Source organism: Phytophthora parasitica (assembly GCF_000247585.1).
Source record: "Phytophthora parasitica INRA-310 unplaced genomic scaffold supercont2.20, whole genome shotgun sequence".
Classification (NCBI taxonomy): domain Eukaryota; phylum Oomycota; class Peronosporomycetes; order Peronosporales; family Peronosporaceae; genus Phytophthora; species Phytophthora nicotianae.
Window position 1 is genome coordinate 786,202 of NW_008649006.1, and position 15,629 is coordinate 801,830.

General features: G+C 52.5%; 8 protein-coding genes across 9 annotated transcripts; 5 read left to right on the forward strand and 3 right to left on the reverse strand.

Moving 5' to 3' along the window:
- Positions 1 to 253: 253 nt before the first annotated feature.
- On the forward strand, positions 254 to 403 carry PPTG_22651 (hypothetical protein; the record flags this gene model as incomplete). Its single annotated transcript, XM_008905507.1, has 1 exon — positions 254 to 403. One exon carries the CDS (start codon positions 254 to 256, stop codon positions 401 to 403), a length of 150 nt encoding a protein of 49 aa, XP_008903755.1.
- Positions 404 to 743: 340 nt separating this feature from the next.
- On the reverse strand, positions 744 to 1,422 carry PPTG_10116 (histone H4; the record flags this gene model as incomplete). Its single annotated transcript, XM_008905389.1, has 1 exon — positions 744 to 1,422. One exon carries the CDS (start codon positions 1,420 to 1,422, stop codon positions 1,111 to 1,113), a length of 312 nt encoding a protein of 103 aa, XP_008903637.1. The 3' UTR covers positions 744 to 1,110.
- A 388-nt stretch (positions 1,423 to 1,810) lies between these two features.
- Positions 1,811 to 2,361, forward strand: PPTG_10117 (histone; the record flags this gene model as incomplete). Its single annotated transcript, XM_008905390.1, has 1 exon — positions 1,811 to 2,361. The coding sequence occupies one exon, from the start codon at positions 1,811 to 1,813 to the stop codon at positions 2,219 to 2,221; it is 411 nt and encodes a 136-aa protein (XP_008903638.1). The 3' UTR covers positions 2,222 to 2,361.
- Positions 2,362 to 3,166: 805 nt separating this feature from the next.
- PPTG_10118 (histone H2B) lies at positions 3,167 to 3,514 on the reverse strand (the record flags this gene model as incomplete). The annotated part of the gene is made up of 1 exon (XM_008905391.1): positions 3,167 to 3,514. One exon carries the CDS (start codon positions 3,512 to 3,514, stop codon positions 3,167 to 3,169), a length of 348 nt encoding a protein of 115 aa, XP_008903639.1.
- Positions 3,515 to 3,817: 303 nt separating this feature from the next.
- Positions 3,818 to 8,049, forward strand: PPTG_10119. 2 transcript variants are annotated; one of them, XM_008905393.1, is made up of 10 exons: positions 3,818 to 4,024; positions 4,133 to 4,404; positions 4,476 to 4,571; positions 4,652 to 5,047; positions 5,125 to 5,383; positions 5,457 to 6,259; positions 6,338 to 6,463; positions 6,537 to 6,737; positions 6,813 to 7,202; positions 7,270 to 8,049. In XM_008905393.1, exons 1-10 carry the CDS (start codon positions 3,895 to 3,897, stop codon positions 7,327 to 7,329), a joined length of 2,733 nt encoding a protein of 910 aa, XP_008903641.1. In that variant the 5' UTR covers positions 3,818 to 3,894; the 3' UTR covers positions 7,330 to 8,049. The 2 variants fall into 2 exon arrangements, with proteins under 2 accessions (XP_008903641.1, XP_008903640.1); XM_008905392.1 differs by having other exon boundaries at positions 6,813 to 8,049.
- Positions 7,353 to 9,244, reverse strand: PPTG_10120 (hypothetical protein). Its single transcript, XM_008905394.1, has one exon. It carries the CDS (start codon positions 9,195 to 9,197, stop codon positions 7,545 to 7,547), a length of 1,653 nt encoding a protein of 550 aa, XP_008903642.1. The 5' UTR covers positions 9,198 to 9,244; the 3' UTR covers positions 7,353 to 7,544.
- A 93-nt stretch (positions 9,245 to 9,337) lies between these two features.
- PPTG_10121 (hypothetical protein) lies at positions 9,338 to 13,699 on the forward strand. Its single transcript, XM_008905395.1, has 8 exons — positions 9,338 to 9,936; positions 10,012 to 10,037; positions 10,119 to 10,670; positions 10,729 to 11,026; positions 11,093 to 11,554; positions 11,637 to 11,912; positions 11,985 to 13,130; positions 13,213 to 13,699. Exons 3-8 carry the CDS (start codon positions 10,141 to 10,143, stop codon positions 13,588 to 13,590), a joined length of 3,090 nt encoding a protein of 1,029 aa, XP_008903643.1. The 5' UTR covers positions 9,338 to 9,936; positions 10,012 to 10,037; positions 10,119 to 10,140; the 3' UTR covers positions 13,591 to 13,699.
- A 68-nt stretch (positions 13,700 to 13,767) lies between these two features.
- PPTG_10122 (hypothetical protein) lies at positions 13,768 to 15,605 on the forward strand. Its single transcript, XM_008905396.1, has one exon. The coding sequence runs from the start codon at positions 13,838 to 13,840 to the stop codon at positions 15,545 to 15,547; it is 1,710 nt and encodes a 569-aa protein (XP_008903644.1). The 5' UTR covers positions 13,768 to 13,837; the 3' UTR covers positions 15,548 to 15,605.
- The last annotated feature ends 24 nt before the right edge of the window (positions 15,606 to 15,629 follow it).

The window sequence follows — 15,629 nt, forward strand, 5'->3', positions numbered from 1 at the left end:
TTGTTATTAGCTATGCCCATGATAACCGGGTGGAGAATAAGCATAAACGAATGCTCTAACAAAGATCGATCCTCAATCTTAAATTGCCACATTAGAACACAAGCCTTCCTATCAGCCTTCAAAGGTTCAAGTATGCACCTTAATTATATCCTCGCGTTCGGTGCAATCATGCTGGCCAGCGTTATTTCGGCCTCCGAGATCCAGATTGATGCAGCAACTCCAGCGCCTGTGTCAAAATTGCGCAGTGAGACCAATGTCACCTCACGAGCAACAGCTGCATGGAGAACGGCAACTGGGTCTATTTGACTGGTTGTTCAAGAGCCCCACGGCAGAACCCGATACGCCGGCACCTGCCTTCGGCTTCGGCAAATACGACAATCTTCTCTTCGGTGGACTGTTCTGAGATCCAAATGCAACTTTTAACTCGCCCAGCTATCAGCTTGGACAACGGAATCCTACAATAATAACAGCGACATAATTTTTTTGTCGAAAACTTGAGAGTTTGTCTTAATAGCTGAATTTGATTGTGTGGTGGACGCGACGCTGTCGTTAGTGGTCGGCGAGATGCGATACAAGCAAGCTCTTCCGCGAGAAGAAATCACAAGGGCGCTCCACTGTATGATCTCTAGAGTAGCCCAAAACATTGGATACATTACACAGTTATTAGACGACACTGAAGCAAAGTCCTTCAGCACTGGATTTCGAAGAAATCTAAGCCATTCACACCGCTATATCCTCTAGAGGCTGGAGTTTTGAACACAAGATAGGTGTACAAGCCTGCACCAGTGGTCAATGAGAAACATGCAAGCTAAGATCTACCTCAGTGTTGTGGTATTTTATCTCTACTACAATGTCTCTTTTCAACAACAATGACAAAAGCGAACAAACTAGAACGCCAAGCACGACAGCCACATTAAACATCGTACACTGGAAAAGTTGCCCTACACTATTGAACGAACCAGATTCTTTTGAAAAGGGTGGTGTTAAAAAACACCAGATGAAGAGTGAGGGTATAGTATCCCTCGCAACAAAGGCTGCTATAAAACCGCCAGTGCTGTAAAGTTGCTGTTTAGGCTGCCGAGGCGACCTGAAACACTAAGCGGAGAGCGCTTATCCACCGAAGCCGTACAGGGTGCGGCCCTGACGCTTAAGAGCGTACACGACGTCCATGGCCGTCACGGTTTTACGGCGAGCGTGCTCCGTGTAGGTGACCGAGTCGCGGATGACGTTCTCGAGGAACACCTTGAGGACACCGCGGGTCTCCTCGTAGATGAGGCCAGAGATACGCTTGACACCGCCACGACGTGCGAGACGACGGATAGCGGGCTTGGTGATGCCCTGGATGTTGTCGCGAAGAACCTTGCGGTGACGCTTAGCGCCGCCCTTGCCGAGTCCCTTGCCGCCCTTGCCGCGTCCAGACATTGTTCAGTTGTTGAGGTTCTTGAGAAAGAGGAGAGGAAAGTTGTTGTTTCCAAGCCGGAAATTGAAGAATGAGAGTTGCCAACCCGCGCTTTTTGTGGCCAAGTCCCTATACCGAAGGGCAGTCAACTTTGAAGCGGCTATATCGCTGAGGTTTGAATTGACGGACACCTAGCCGCAGTCAAGCTTGGATTATCCCAGGGGTGCGATATTTTGATGCTGATTGGCCAAATACTCGTCATTTGGAAAATAACGACGCTGATTGGTGGAGGCTTAACGCAGAGAGTCCGCTTAGTGGCCGCCAAAGCGCGCGAAACACAAAGCAAGCTAAACCTCCAAGCTCATTCTCAAATTTTCCCTCAAGTTCTCAACTTCGAAGAAAAGAAACACTATGGCCCGTACCAAGCAGACTGCCCGCAAGTCCACCGGTGGCAAGGCCCCGCGCAAGCAGCTCGCCACCAAGGCCGCCCGCAAGTCGGCCCCCGCCACTGGCGGTGTCAAGAAGCCCCACCGTTACCGCCCCGGTACGGTCGCTCTGCGTGAGATCCGTCGCTACCAGAAGTCGACGGAGCTTCTGATCCGCAAGCTTCCCTTCCAGCGTCTGGTGCGTGAAATCGCCCAGGACTTCAAGACCGACCTGCGTTTCCAGGGCTCGGCTGTGCTCGCTTTGCAGGAGGCCGCTGAGGCCTACCTTGTGGGTCTGTTCGAGGACACCAACTTGTGCGCCATCCACGCCAAGCGTGTCACCATCATGCCCAAGGACATTCAGCTGGCCCGCCGCATCCGTGGTGAGCGCTCGTAAGCTGCTTGTCTGCCACTGAGAAGCTTTTGCTGCTAAGCATGTGCACTTCTCTTTGAGTATGCTTGCACTTCCCGTGTTGATTTGACCATGTCAAATCGACACTTTTCATTCTGGTGTTTTTTAACACCACCCTTTTCAAAAGAAACGTCAATTAGTTGTTGTGTGGATTAAGTACTACGGAGGTAATTGCTTGGACGGTTAGTTTAGCTCGTGTGGTGTCATGCCACTTCGTGGACTAGGCACAAGTTGCTTTGAGAACACGATTGCATTACAATCGAAAGATAAAGCTCACGTTCTTCAAAAGTGCGCAAATACCTGTCGGTAAAGACTGAAACCGCTTTTTACAGTTTGCAGGTGCCGGGACAACTACGAAGGGGCAAGCCTCCTGTTTGCTAATGGAGAGAGGACACCGGTGTAAGTGTCTTGCATTGAACGATTTAAATTATATCATATACTTGAAGTAATGCCATAACAGCTTCAAACTACTTCGAAGTACTGCGTGACTAAGAAGCGTACGAACGTCGTACTAGTATCTACCCTATCGCTCCCGATCAGGACGCTAAACTTTTTCTATCACTTAGCAAATGTACATGACGCTATCACATTTGCATCGCATCGCTCAAAAGTGCAAACACGCATCCAAACAAGGTTACATGATCAGGTAGCTCAGCAGTTAGCCAAACTCCCGTCCCCCGCCTCACACCATTACCTTGTCACTACATACACTAGCCATTGAGCATTTGTCATGCTACAACCTTCAACTAGCATCCAGTACGTTTTGTAGCGCATCATTGTTCTACAAGACTACAATTCTACAGTAGTAAACAACAGATAAGTTGATGAATTTCTTGTACAAAGGGTGGTGTTAAAAAACACCAGGGTAGTAAGAAGTCAACCAGCACGCACTGCTAGCGCGACTGCTAGCTGACTGTTGTAAGTAGACACTTAAGCCGACGTGAACTTGGTCACGGCCTTCGTGCCCTCCGACACGGCGTGCTTAGCCAGCTCACCGGGGAGCATGAGACGCACGGCAGTCTGGATCTCGCGGCTGGACAGCGTCGACTTCTTGTTGTAACGCGACAGCTTGCCGGCCTCCGAGGCGATGCGCTCGAAAATGTCGTTGATGAACGAGTTCATGATCGACATGCCGCGCTTGCTGATACCCGTGTCGGGGTGCACCTGACGCAGCACCTTGTAGATGTAGGTCGAGTACGACTCAACTCGCTTCTTGCCCTTGCCCTTGCCGGACTTGGCAACCGTCTTCGCGGCCTTCTTGGAGGGAGTCTTCGCCATTGCTATTGGGAGAGAGGAGAGTGGAAACTGCTTTTACTGCACGAGTCAAATCTCGGAATGGCAACCATCATGCAGCGCTGGTCGTCGCTTTTCCCGCGCTCTGCTCAAATTTCGGACATCTGGGTGCGTCTTGCAATGATGGCGTCTTTTCAGTCCGGCTCGCTTTACACGCTCTGATTGGCGGAACCAACAGTAGTCGCATTTTATTGGCGGATGGCTAAACAGAGGTCCACTAATCAGATGACTAGTGTACCTCCCTCAATCAGCTGACAGCCAACGTCCGAGATCCGTCATCCGACGAATAAAAGAGGCGTCAGATCTCCCACTTCGAGCCACGCGGCTAATACTCGATCCAAGGTAGCCAGAAGGAGCGATCGATCATGAAACTGGGAGCGAACCAGGACACTTACGGCGCCGGGGGCGACTCTGGCCGCGGAGGATCATCCATGACCATCTCGTCCGTCATGGCGGACATCAAGGAGAAGTTTAAGAACGACGAGGAGGACCAGGGTACGGCATCAATAGAGACCCGCATTATCTGCTCTCCCCCTACTAGGCGACGCTCCATCCCTCTTTATTGCACTAGACTAACTATGTATTGTTGGATCCTTCCTTCAGTATCGCCGTTCCAGGGTCTGGACAAGGCCACGGTGCTACAGGAGACCAAGATCTTCTCAGATGCCAACACGGTGACTCGCCACCCTAAGAAATGCTGCCAGCTGATCACCAAGCTGCTCCACATTCTCACTCAGGGTGAGCCTTTCACCAGCGCCGAAACCACCGCTGTTTTCTTCGGCGTCACGAAGCTCTTCCAGTCCAAAGATGCCAATCTGCGCCGTATGATGTATCTGTTTATTAAGGAGGTGGCCGAAGCCACTGCAGCCGACGAGGTACCGCTCAGCTTACTCAGAGATCAGATAGCTGGGAGGACGTGAGTGCTAACGCGTATTGTGGTTATCAGGTCATTATTGTGACCCAGAGTCTGACCAAGGACATGAGTTCCGACGTGGATCTGTACCGAGCTAACGCTATTCGAGTGCTCTGTCGTATCATCGATGTACGTCTTCGCTATTACGAAAGTGTGGGTGTCCTAGCAGTATCTGATTGATGCCGATATTGTGTTGTATGTGGCAATAGGGCTCCATGTTGAACGCTATTGAGCGCTACATCAAGCAGGCCATTGTGGACCGCAACGCTCTTGTTGCTAGTTCAGCTCTGGTGTCGGGTATCCACCTGATCAAGAACAACCCAGAGATCGTGCGTCGTTGGGTGAACGAGGTGCAGGAGGCCGTGAACTCTACGCACGACATGGTGCAGTACCACGGCGTCTCGCTCCTGTATCAGATCCGTCAGCACGACAAACTCGCTGTGTCCAAGTTCATCACACAGCTTCAGAAGACCAACCTGCGCTCCAGCCTCGCTACTTGCTTGCTCATCCGTTACACGGCGGCTCTCTTGCGAGAAAACGCGAATGGCCAGGATGCTGCTCCACTATACGCGTTTTTGCAAAAGATGCTGCGTCAGAAGAACGAGGTACGCATGCATACACCAACACAATGTACTGGTTTCATTAAATTGAAGTTGCTAATCCTGGTATTGATATATAATAGATGGTTATCTACGAGGCTGCCAAGGCTCTATGCGCACTGCCAGTGGACGCGCGTGACCTGACGCAGGCAATTGTCGTGTTACAGTTGTTCCTGGGTTCTTCGAAGCCTACACTCCGCTTCGCTGCGGTGCGGACTCTCAGTCAGGTGGCACTGACGCAGCCCATGCTCGTGACGCGCTGCAATGAAGACATGGAGGCGCTTATCACGGACTCCAACCGATCTATTGCGACTCTAGCCATCACCACCCTCCTGAAGACTGGTACGTTGTCATTTCGGGCGATAAATGGGAAGATTCTGTAACTGATTAACTAATAATACGTCGATGTATATAGGTGCCGAATCTAGTGTCGACCGTCTGATGAAGCAGATCTCCACGTTCATGGGCGACATCGCTGACGAGTTCAAGATCGTCGTTGTGGAGGCCATTAAGAACCTGTGCTTGAAGTACCCTCAAAAGCACCGCGTGCTGCTTAACTTCCTGGCCAACTTCCTTCGTGAAGAGGGTGGATACGAGTTCAAGAAGACGATTACGGACGCTATTCTGTTCTTGATCGACCGTATCCAGGAGTGCAAGGAGACTGCTCTGCTTCACCTGTGCGAGTTCATCGAGGACTGCGAGTTCACCCAGTTGTCGACAAAGATTCTACGCGTGCTGGGTCAGAAGGGACCGACCACATCGGCACCAGCGCGATACATTCGTTTCATCCGTAACCGTGTTATTCTGGAGAACGCACCGGTACGCGCTTCGGCCGTTTCAGCTCTTGCTCAGTTCGCTATTCGCGTGGCGTCGCTCCGCGTTAGCGTATCATCGCTGCTGCAGTGCTGCAAGCTTGATGATGATGATGAAGTGCGTGACCGTGCTACCATGTATCTTGCCATTCTGGAGGGCGACGAGGTCACTAGTCGTACTCTTCTTGTAGAGGACTTCCCCATGAGCGTCGCTGCACTGCAGAAGTCTATTGACCAGTACGAACTGCGCCCCGCGGAAGGTCCGCTTACGTTCGAGGCCTTGCCCCACGTCGAAGTGGTCGAGGATGTCGTCGAAGCGAGCGCAGACGACACCGAGGCTGACAATGAGCCGGTACAAGCGGATGCTGCGCCGGAGCCGCAGGACGTTGCGAAGGAGCTGTACACGGTGCGTCCTTTTTGCAAGGGATTGATTCGTGACCTGTGCCCTGCCTGACCAATTTCTGCTGTTGTGTCATTTGTATAGATCCCGGAGTTTGCCGAGCTCGGTGCTCTTTTCCGTTCATCCAAGCGTCTGGAGCTTACGGAAGCCGAGACAGAATACGTCGTCAGTTGCACGAAGCACGTGTTCGCGAAGCACATTGTGCTCCAGGTACGTGCATCTACATAAGTCAAGCGCGAGTGCGTATCGTGGCTGATGTCGTTATTGGTATGCATGTCAACAGTTCAAGGTGCTTAACACAGTGAGCGACCAGCTTCTCACGAACGTGAACGTTGGATTCGTGATGGAACCAGAAGAAGTGTGGCAGGTACACTCGGTGGTCCCGCTGGAGAAGCTGGCCTACGGCAAGACTGGCTCGTGCTACGTGTGCTTGCAGTACACTGGCGATGGCGTCTACCCCATCGTCCAGCTTGCTAACGTTGAGGTATGTTTCATCATGGATATTGATTCATCCTACCACAACTGACCGTGGTTATTCCTCTTACGTTGCGTTGTGCAGTTGAAGTTCAAGGTACACGAGGTGAACCCATCGTCCGGTGAGGTTGAAGACGATGGCTTTGACGAGGAGTACCCAATGGAGGATATTGAGATCAGCTCGTCGGACCTGATGGCAAAAGTTCCTGTTAATGACTTCCGTTCGGCCTGGGAGCACATCGGCGACGGTGCCGAGGTAAAGGGCAGCTATGGTCTGAAGTACAAGAGCCTTGTGGAGGGTGTGGCTGCTGTAATCGAGAACCTTGGCATGCAACCCTGCGAGAACACGGCTGTGCCGCAACCTAAGGCAAAGGCGCACATTCTGCTGCTGTCTGGCGTGTTTGTTGGCGGCGTCAAGGCGCTGGTGAAGTCGAGAATATCGTTGGATGAACAGAGCGGCAGCATGATCCTGCAGGTACGTCATGGCTTGTGTAGATGTATAACCACACATAGTATTACTGCTAACGTATTGCATTGTGTAGATGGCTGTGCGTTCGGAGGCGGAAGAAATCAGTCAGACTATCATGGACTGCATTAGATAAGAAGCCTGCGTTCGTCGTCCGGGGTGTCCGGCGGTCGTGTCCATCAGGCAAAATGAAATACAACGTGGTACTGCTCATGGAGAGGAACATTGGCAAACGTTAGGACGAGAGGAGCACACGGACAAGGAGTAGCAGAACAAGTAGCGAGGCTACGGTAAATGCTTGCCCTCTCAAAACAAAATGGACACTGTTTGTGATTGATTCTAGTTGTTTGGCTACGATTGCGTCGTGACATCCAAGAGACCTTCAGACCACAGTCGTAGAAGCATTCCGCGCACTGCGGTCTCATCGGTAGCAGCCTCTGCTAGCTCGTCAATCGATGCACCAGACTTGGAGGCAGCATACAACTTCATGAGCGCAGGCGCCAATTCTCCCGGGAATACGATGCTCTTTGGTTGAGGAGGCATTTGTCCTAGCGCAGCGCTGGGGTCTTCGTCTTCGTCGTCGCTCTGGTTGTCGCCATGGTCACCGTCAGCACTGCCAGTCTCAGCATCCTCGCCACCGTCACTACCATCTTCTTCTTCTTCTTCACCTTCGCCTCCCTCATCTCCATCTCCACCGTCACATGTGCACAGGCCCATGTGATGCCGCCTGCAGTTGTGCAACGAGAAGTAGACGGCGATAAAAGCCTCTTTCATCTCGTCTTCACCTATCGACAAGCGGATATGAGAGCGGTTCTTGAAGCAAATGGTGACGTTGCCGTCAAGCGGACTCGGGCCGGATTCATCTCCATCCTTCTTCGTCTTTCCCCTTGGCGGTGGTAGACGGTTTGCAAGCACATCGAGGGCAGCCTCGTCAGCAGCTTCCTGCAAGTCCTTTTCGCTGACATGAGCAGCAAGCTTGCCCACCAGCTTCTTGTACGTCGCCATAAACTCCTTGGCCTCCGCAGAGTCTGCTGGGAATTGGGTACCCATGAAGCTCAAGTAGCCGACCGGAAGACCCTTTCGGAATGAGACGTCGGAGTCGAATGCTTGGCGGATAACATGGGGCAGCGCCACCTCCAGGAAGTTAGCCCAAGTGTTGTGCTGGTACACCGAGATGGTCACATGCGTGGAGAATTCCTTATCGTCCGTGCATGCCTGGTGTATAACGCCACGTGGGAAGTACAGCACGTCACCTTCCTCCACAATCAACTCCATCCACGGCTCGCCAATCTGATCCTCCGCCAGATCCGAGCTGTGTTCACCTGCCAGCTCCACCAGCGGGTGGTAAAGCTGCCACTTCTTGCGGCCCTGCGTCTGTATCACAAACACCTCCACATCGTCGTGATGCGGCGCCAACGCCTGCGAATTGGCAGGCGTCAAGTACGCGCTTGCACCTGCCAGACCACCGAAAACTTCTTCAAAGGCTGCATTCAGCTCGTACAGACCGTCTACGTAACGCTGCGGCTGGTAAAACTGGCAGCTATAGCCTATGTCCAGCAGACTGGCCACCTGTCGGCTCGTAGCATGTCCATTAGTGTCCTCACCCTCAAAGTTCTCGCGCTCCGAATTGACGTATCTGCAGACTGTGAGGTCCTTGCCGAAGCTCATGAGACCTGCCTGCTTCTCCATGACTTTAAGCATTTTATTGCGCGAGAATAGATTGTTGCCAAATAATGCGCCCTTATTCGCCTTGCGCACATGCAGCGGCTTCTTCTCAAAGTACTCGGACAGGAACGTGTCCAATGTCATGCCGCCCAGCAGCTTTGTCAGCGTGCTCTCAGCCCACTCGCGACTGCCCTTCTCGCCATTCGCAGTCGCACTTGCAGAAGGAGCAGCAGCAGCTGAAGCTTGGGTGGCATCATTCTTCTGCTTCTTGTTGGGTGCATCTGGGGCTACATCGGTGGTGCGCTTCCCGCGGCGGGCGCTCTTCTTGGTGCGGCTCATCGATACGATGCAAACGGCAAGTTGAACCGTTGGCTCACAAATCGATTTGGTGTGAAGTGCATCGATTTGATGGTGGGCACATCAATATCAGTATGTAAGACACACCAAATAATGTGGACCTGGTGTGTCTGTTTTTTTCGCACGGTCGCTTGGCGGTCGGCGCCAAACTGGATCACGGTCGAGCGGGACCAACGGGCAGATAGCGGGCCGTCGAGCGACGCATAGATGTCTGGTCTCGCTATGCTGGCAGAAAGCAGCGCCGCCAGGTTTGTGCACAGGCAGTGCGTGGGTTTGCGTTAATGTGGCGACACTGATAAGACGATTCTCCCGGATCCACCGTTGGCAGGGCGATGAAGGGTGACGAAATGACGGCGCACCAAGTTTCGGAGCAGGAGCAAGTTAGAGTAAAGCTGGAGAAAGCGCGCGTCAGGATGGGCGCATCGCTGGCTGCCATACCGACTGGTCGTGAGTACGACTCTCCGCCGGATGCTGCGGACGAACCGGTGTACGACGCACTGGAGAAGGCCTATAATGCGGCTTTCCTGGTGCATCCACCGGCTGAGGCGGAACATGTGCATAAGGAGGAGTCTATGGTCCGACATGAGGAGAAGTTGGAGTGAGCTGCAGCTTCAATGAGATTTACATAGGTTGAATCCTCCTGATAGTTGTTTATGCGTGGGTGGAACGCAGAGATAAAGGCAGCAAGGCAGTCGAATCTGGGCAGACAAATGAGAGCAAGGTTGGTCTTACTGTCAGGGACAAGATTTAGATCTGGCTACTGACGTCAATTACGGTTGTAATGTGTGTCAACTAGGACGACAACGAGGACGAACAGGCTTCGTGAGTTGCTGTTTTCAATTGAGTTGGCTTTTGAATCTGTGGGAGAAGTGTACTTACTGCTGCAAATTGTTTTCTTCTCAGACATGTCGGGACGCTGAAGAGTATGTGTCTATCAATAATGGAGCATCATAGCAATGAGCAACGCGAAGCGAACGATGGACAGCTGAAAAAGGATGTCAGCTCAGTATTAAAAGTGCGGGAGACTGTATCGTCAACTGGTCCAGGATCTGAAGGAACTCACTCGGCTGGTGACGTTGGTGGAAGAAGTGATGCCCTGGCATCGGTTTCCGCCGACTCGGCCATGTCAACTACTTCTCCACCACAGTCCCCAATGTCGGCACTTAATCGAACCTCGAGTGAAGACGGGTTTCTACCAACACCTGAACCAAAAAGGAAGACCCGCCAGATGCCAATGAAAGCCGACGTCGGGAAGAACAAGGTAGAGCGAGCTGACCATCTCTCTCTTAACGAGTTCCTAGTATCAGAACTGGAGGTATACTGCTCCCAGTTGTTAGGAAGAGCGTTTCCGAAGCGCGGCTCTTCTGGTGCTAGTGACCTCGCTCGGATCACTGGCCTGCAGCTTTTCCAGGACCACCAGCGAGCTCTCATGGACTTCGACGATGAGTGGAAAAGGTGAGATATCGGGGTCATAATGCGCTAGTGGAACTTGCTGACCTCTATTTGCTGCTAGATCACACGCTGATAGCCTCCGACTCGCACCAACGACCTCTGAAGAACACACAAGGGTATCTTCGACCATTAGCGCAAACCCATTTCAGCAAGGCACTGCAACACCGTTAAGCATGGACGAATGGGCTACGCTTTTGACGCAGATACGAGCTTCAAGCACCAAGTCGACTCCGGCAGGGACATCTTACCCCCCAGGAGTGGTTGTTCGCGGAGATAGTGGAGGTCTATTTCCCTCGTACAAACGAGGGTCGAACGGATTGATTGTTGGAGAAGACAGTTGCCACAACGAGCGTCTCCAGGTAAGTCGACAGGATGCGTGATACGTTACCGAGCACGATTAATCTCTGCGTTCTGTATGTATCCAGGTCGGTGCATTTATAGCTCAGATTGCTTCAAGCCAACGTACTTCGGCATTCTATGTCGTGGTGGCTGCGGGATCTGATCTTGCGCGGTGGGAGAAAGCGCTATCGTCTGAGCAGATTATCCAGTTGTATCCGTACTGGGGAAGCAAGCAAGATCGTCAGAACCTTTTACAGTTGCTGAGCAACGAGTATTTTTCAAGGCGGAATCTGTCGGCGCACGTTCTACTTACCAGTTACGAAGTATTTATGGAGGATATCTCGATCGTGACTTCTCTACAGTGCCAGCTCAGCTTTATCGATATCCCTGGACAAGGCACGGACGAGATTGCAGCAATTTGGCCACAACTCCTTTCGCTTCGCTGCCGTCAACGGTGGCTGCTTTGCCAGCCGTCGTTTAGTATCGACGTACGAAAGTTACTCCACTTTCTCGTGCCTGAACTGTTCAGTTCACGACGGAAGCTGCTGGTAAGCTATTGCGACGGTCTTGCTGTTGGTAACCCTCAAGGTTTACTAACATATTTTTTATTGCCGATTTCTCGTGTGGAAGGCGTGGAACAGTACTGCTCTCCACCCAGATCAAATAAGCGCATCATGCAACGTGGTGAAGGCATTTATGCTCAACTCGAATGAGGAAGCATGCACAGCATTTATGACGAAGGTGGAGTCGCGTACCAAACAAAACAGCGAGATTGAGATGGCTGCTTTGGATACGCTTAACAAGCAAGGTATCGTGAGAGCCATAGAGCCATCAATTATGGTGCCTGTGAAGCGTGTAGTGAACAGGAAATCCCGTAATCGTCCTAGCGGACACGTTCCGGCAAAGGTATGATATCTTCTTCGAGGATTTAATTGTTTGTATGGATGCTGACGTGAAGTGCTTGTTTGTTGATGGCAGGGAAAACTCGAACCGGAAGAAATCGTGATGGAATCTGTTGACTCGCAACTGACGATCAAGGCTCCTAACGTTGTTAAGAAACGAAAAGGAAACGATGGCACACCCGGTTCTCGTCAGCGGATTGGTCGTTGCGGCAAGTGTTCTGGATGCCTGGCGGTGGATTGTATGAAATGTGGACACTGTCAGGATATGAAGAAGTACGGTGGACCAGGTCTCCGCAAACAGTCTTGTAAAGACCGCAAGTGCTTGAATCCGAAAATCTGGGGATATGCGACTAGAAAGAGGAAGCGCAGCAAGACGAAGCGTGCTGGATCGGCCGATACGAACGGTGTAAAGGGTGCCATAGAGGTGGATGACGATGGCTCTGTGGCGTATTCATCTGTGGAAAGCGATGGAGAGTCTGTGTCGACCGCTACGTATGGGAACGGAGACTCGGATGATGAATCTCTTCGATATTCTGATTCAACGATGGATTCTCCGCGTGACTTGTTGCTACCGGCGAGCGATACCTTACTGGACGATCACTTGTCTCTCAGTGAACTAAGTTCTCGATCTACATCCATAAAATCACGTGTGGTGCGGTGTGGGGAATGTGAGGGTTGCAATGCTCCTGACTGTATGAAGTGCCCTCACTGTCTTGACATGAAGAAATACGGAGGACCTGGACTTCGGAAACAAACGTGCAAAAACCGCAAGTGTAATTCTCCTAAAACGCTGATGCTGAATAAAGCAAAGGGAGGTCACGACCAGTATGTTGACGAGAAGGGAAACGTGGTGTACAGCGGATTGAATGATGGCACATTTCCTGGGTTCTATGAGGCGCCAGATAGATCCGAATCGGCGTCGCCTAGTGCTAGAAGCGAGTCAGGAGCACTGACCGTGATTCAGGAATGCAAGCGCTACGTAAAACCTCGACTGGTATTTGCTTGCGTGGATTGCGCTGCTCGCTTCAGCTCGAGTAGGGTGCTGAATTTCCATACCCGGGTAGAACACACGAATCAAGGGATAACTAGTACGACGGCGTTGGAGCGGGAGGCGAGTCGAATGTTCTTGCGTCCAATTTATCAGAACGCCATGATAAGCGCTCAACTCAAGCAGCAAGATAGAAGTTCACAGAGTTCGCCATTGGGATATGCGAAGCTGGAGGTACGATACTACTTGCAATTGTTGATATACTAATGTGCGTATACTCACTATTCTATTTGTCGATTCTCTTTATATGGCGCAGGGCCAAAGTTTCCAGTATTTCTTCATTGAGCCGTTCGTTGTTCTTGGACGCATGGAGTCTCGCTGGTGCAGTCTTTACAAGAACATGGGTTTTGGGAACCTCAAGGGTCTCCCTGGCGGCATTGTTGATTGCCACATTGGAAATGACAGCATGATTGCTACTAGACATGCTGTGATTTCATGGGACGCTCACAATGGCAGCTTTATGATCGAATGCCTCAGCCTTCGGACGCCGATTTCTGTTAACGGACGTGAGATGAGCTTTTCGTCGCCCCCAGCAGTGCTAGGCACACGCAACTTGATTCAGATCGGCGCGAGCGTCTTTTACTTCCTGTTGCCAAAACCAACGAAGGCAAGATTGACAAATAGCGTCAAGTAAAGGAAGCAGTTGTGCTAGCCTCGTCAGTGAAGGAATACTACCAGCACAAGTTGAAGTGGCCACATCGTGTTTGTGAATCTGGCACATTCTTTTCTACCAATCAAATGCAAAAACATTTTAACTTGATTTCAGTAAAGTTTTGTCAAATACTGGTGGCCAATGGTTGGCTCCCCAATAGTCAGCGACATCCTCCACACTCAGATCGGTCCTCTAGCGCACCGTACGTAGCAGTAGTAAACCAGGCAATATGGTGGTCGCAGGCATTGACATCGGCACGACGCACGGCTGCGTTGGCGTGTGGCACAACGGCAAGGTGAACATCATCGCCAACGACCAGGGTTTCCGTACCACACCCACCTATGTGTGCTTCGAGGGCGAGGAGGTCATCGTCGGTGACACGGCTGTCAACAAGCTGCCGTCGCACGCCGACAACACCATTTTCCACCTTAAGCGTCTTCTTGGCAAGGCTCACGCCGATGTCAAGGACCGTGACTTCGTCAAGGAGTGGCCGTTCGATGTGACGCAGGGTGCCGAGGGTGCTCAGGTCGAGACGCAGCGTAGTGGCGAGAAGCATCCCGTGACCCCCGTGGAGTTTATGGCCGTGTTGCTGCAAAACCTTAAGGAATTGGCCGAGGACTTTACGGGCGAGAAGCTTGAGCACGTGGTCATCAGCAAGCCCGCCCACACGGACGACAAGTACACGGAGCTGCTGGACGCTGCTGCCAAGAAGGCTGGCGTCAACGTGCTGACGTACCTGAGCGAGCCTCTTGCCGCTGCCATTGCCTACGGTCTGGACGAGGCTGCCAACAATGAGAAGCCCGAGTATGTGCTCGTGTTCGACATTGGTGGCGCCACCCACGACGTGACCCTGCTGAACGCTGACAAGGGCCTGTTCGAGGTCGTGGCCAGCAAGGGCAAGGACACTCTCGGCGGAGAGAACTTCACGGCCGCTGTGTTCGAGCACTGCGCCAAGTCGTTCATGCGCAAGACCAAGCTGGACGTCAAGACCAACCAGAAGGCGTCCAGCCGTCTCCGTATTGCTTGCGAGACCGCCAAGCGCTCGCTGTCCACGCAGACGCAGGCGAACATCGAGGTGGATTCTCTTATGGAGGGAGAGGACTTTGCCCTTAAGCTGTCTCGCCCGCGTTTCGAGGAGCTCATCAGCGACTACGTGCACGAGACGATCACCGAGATCGACGCCATCCTGGAGGAGAACGAGCTTGAAAAGGAGGACATTGACCACGTTGTGCTGGTCGGCGGCTCCACCCGTATCCCGCTGGTGCAGAACCTCGTCAAGAAGTACTTCGACGGCAAGAACGTGCGTACGCAGATGTCGCCTGATGAGGCCGTCGCCTACGGTGCCACCATCGAGGCCTCTGGCCTTGCCGAGCTCGTTGATGTGCCTGAACCCGAGAAGCCGCTGAACATGGTGAACGTGGTGCCGCTCAACCTGTCGGTAGCTCTGGCTAACGGCAGCGTGTCGGAGCTCATCCAGCGCGACACCATCTTGCCTGCCACGGCCACGGAGCTGTTCACGACCTCGGAGGACAACCAGGAGGCTGTGTTTCTGCAGATCTACGAGGGCCAGCGCCTCATGGCCAAGGACAACACTCTTGTGGCGCAGTTGAGTGTTTCAGGTATCACTCCGCTGCCCAAGGGCGACGCTGAGATCGAGGTGATCTTCACTGTGAGCACCAAGGGTGTCCTTACGGTGACTGCCTCGGAGCGCAAGGCCGGCAAGAAGTCGCTCGAGGTGACCCACGACTCCAAGCGTCTGACCCCCGCTGACGTCGCTGCCATCGTCAAGAAGGCTGAGGATGCCGCCGACGAGGACGACGAGCTGCTGGGCCAGCTGGAGGACGCCGAGGAGGCTGCTGAACTTGCTGCTGCCGCCCCGGAGGTCGAAGCTGCCAGCACCCCCGTCGTGCCTGTCGTGCCCACGCAGGACCTAGACTAAACTACAAATCACTAATAGCTTGCTCACACAATGCAAGACACGTTATTTGTCACTGCAACCTCCATGTTGAAACCCATTCTGT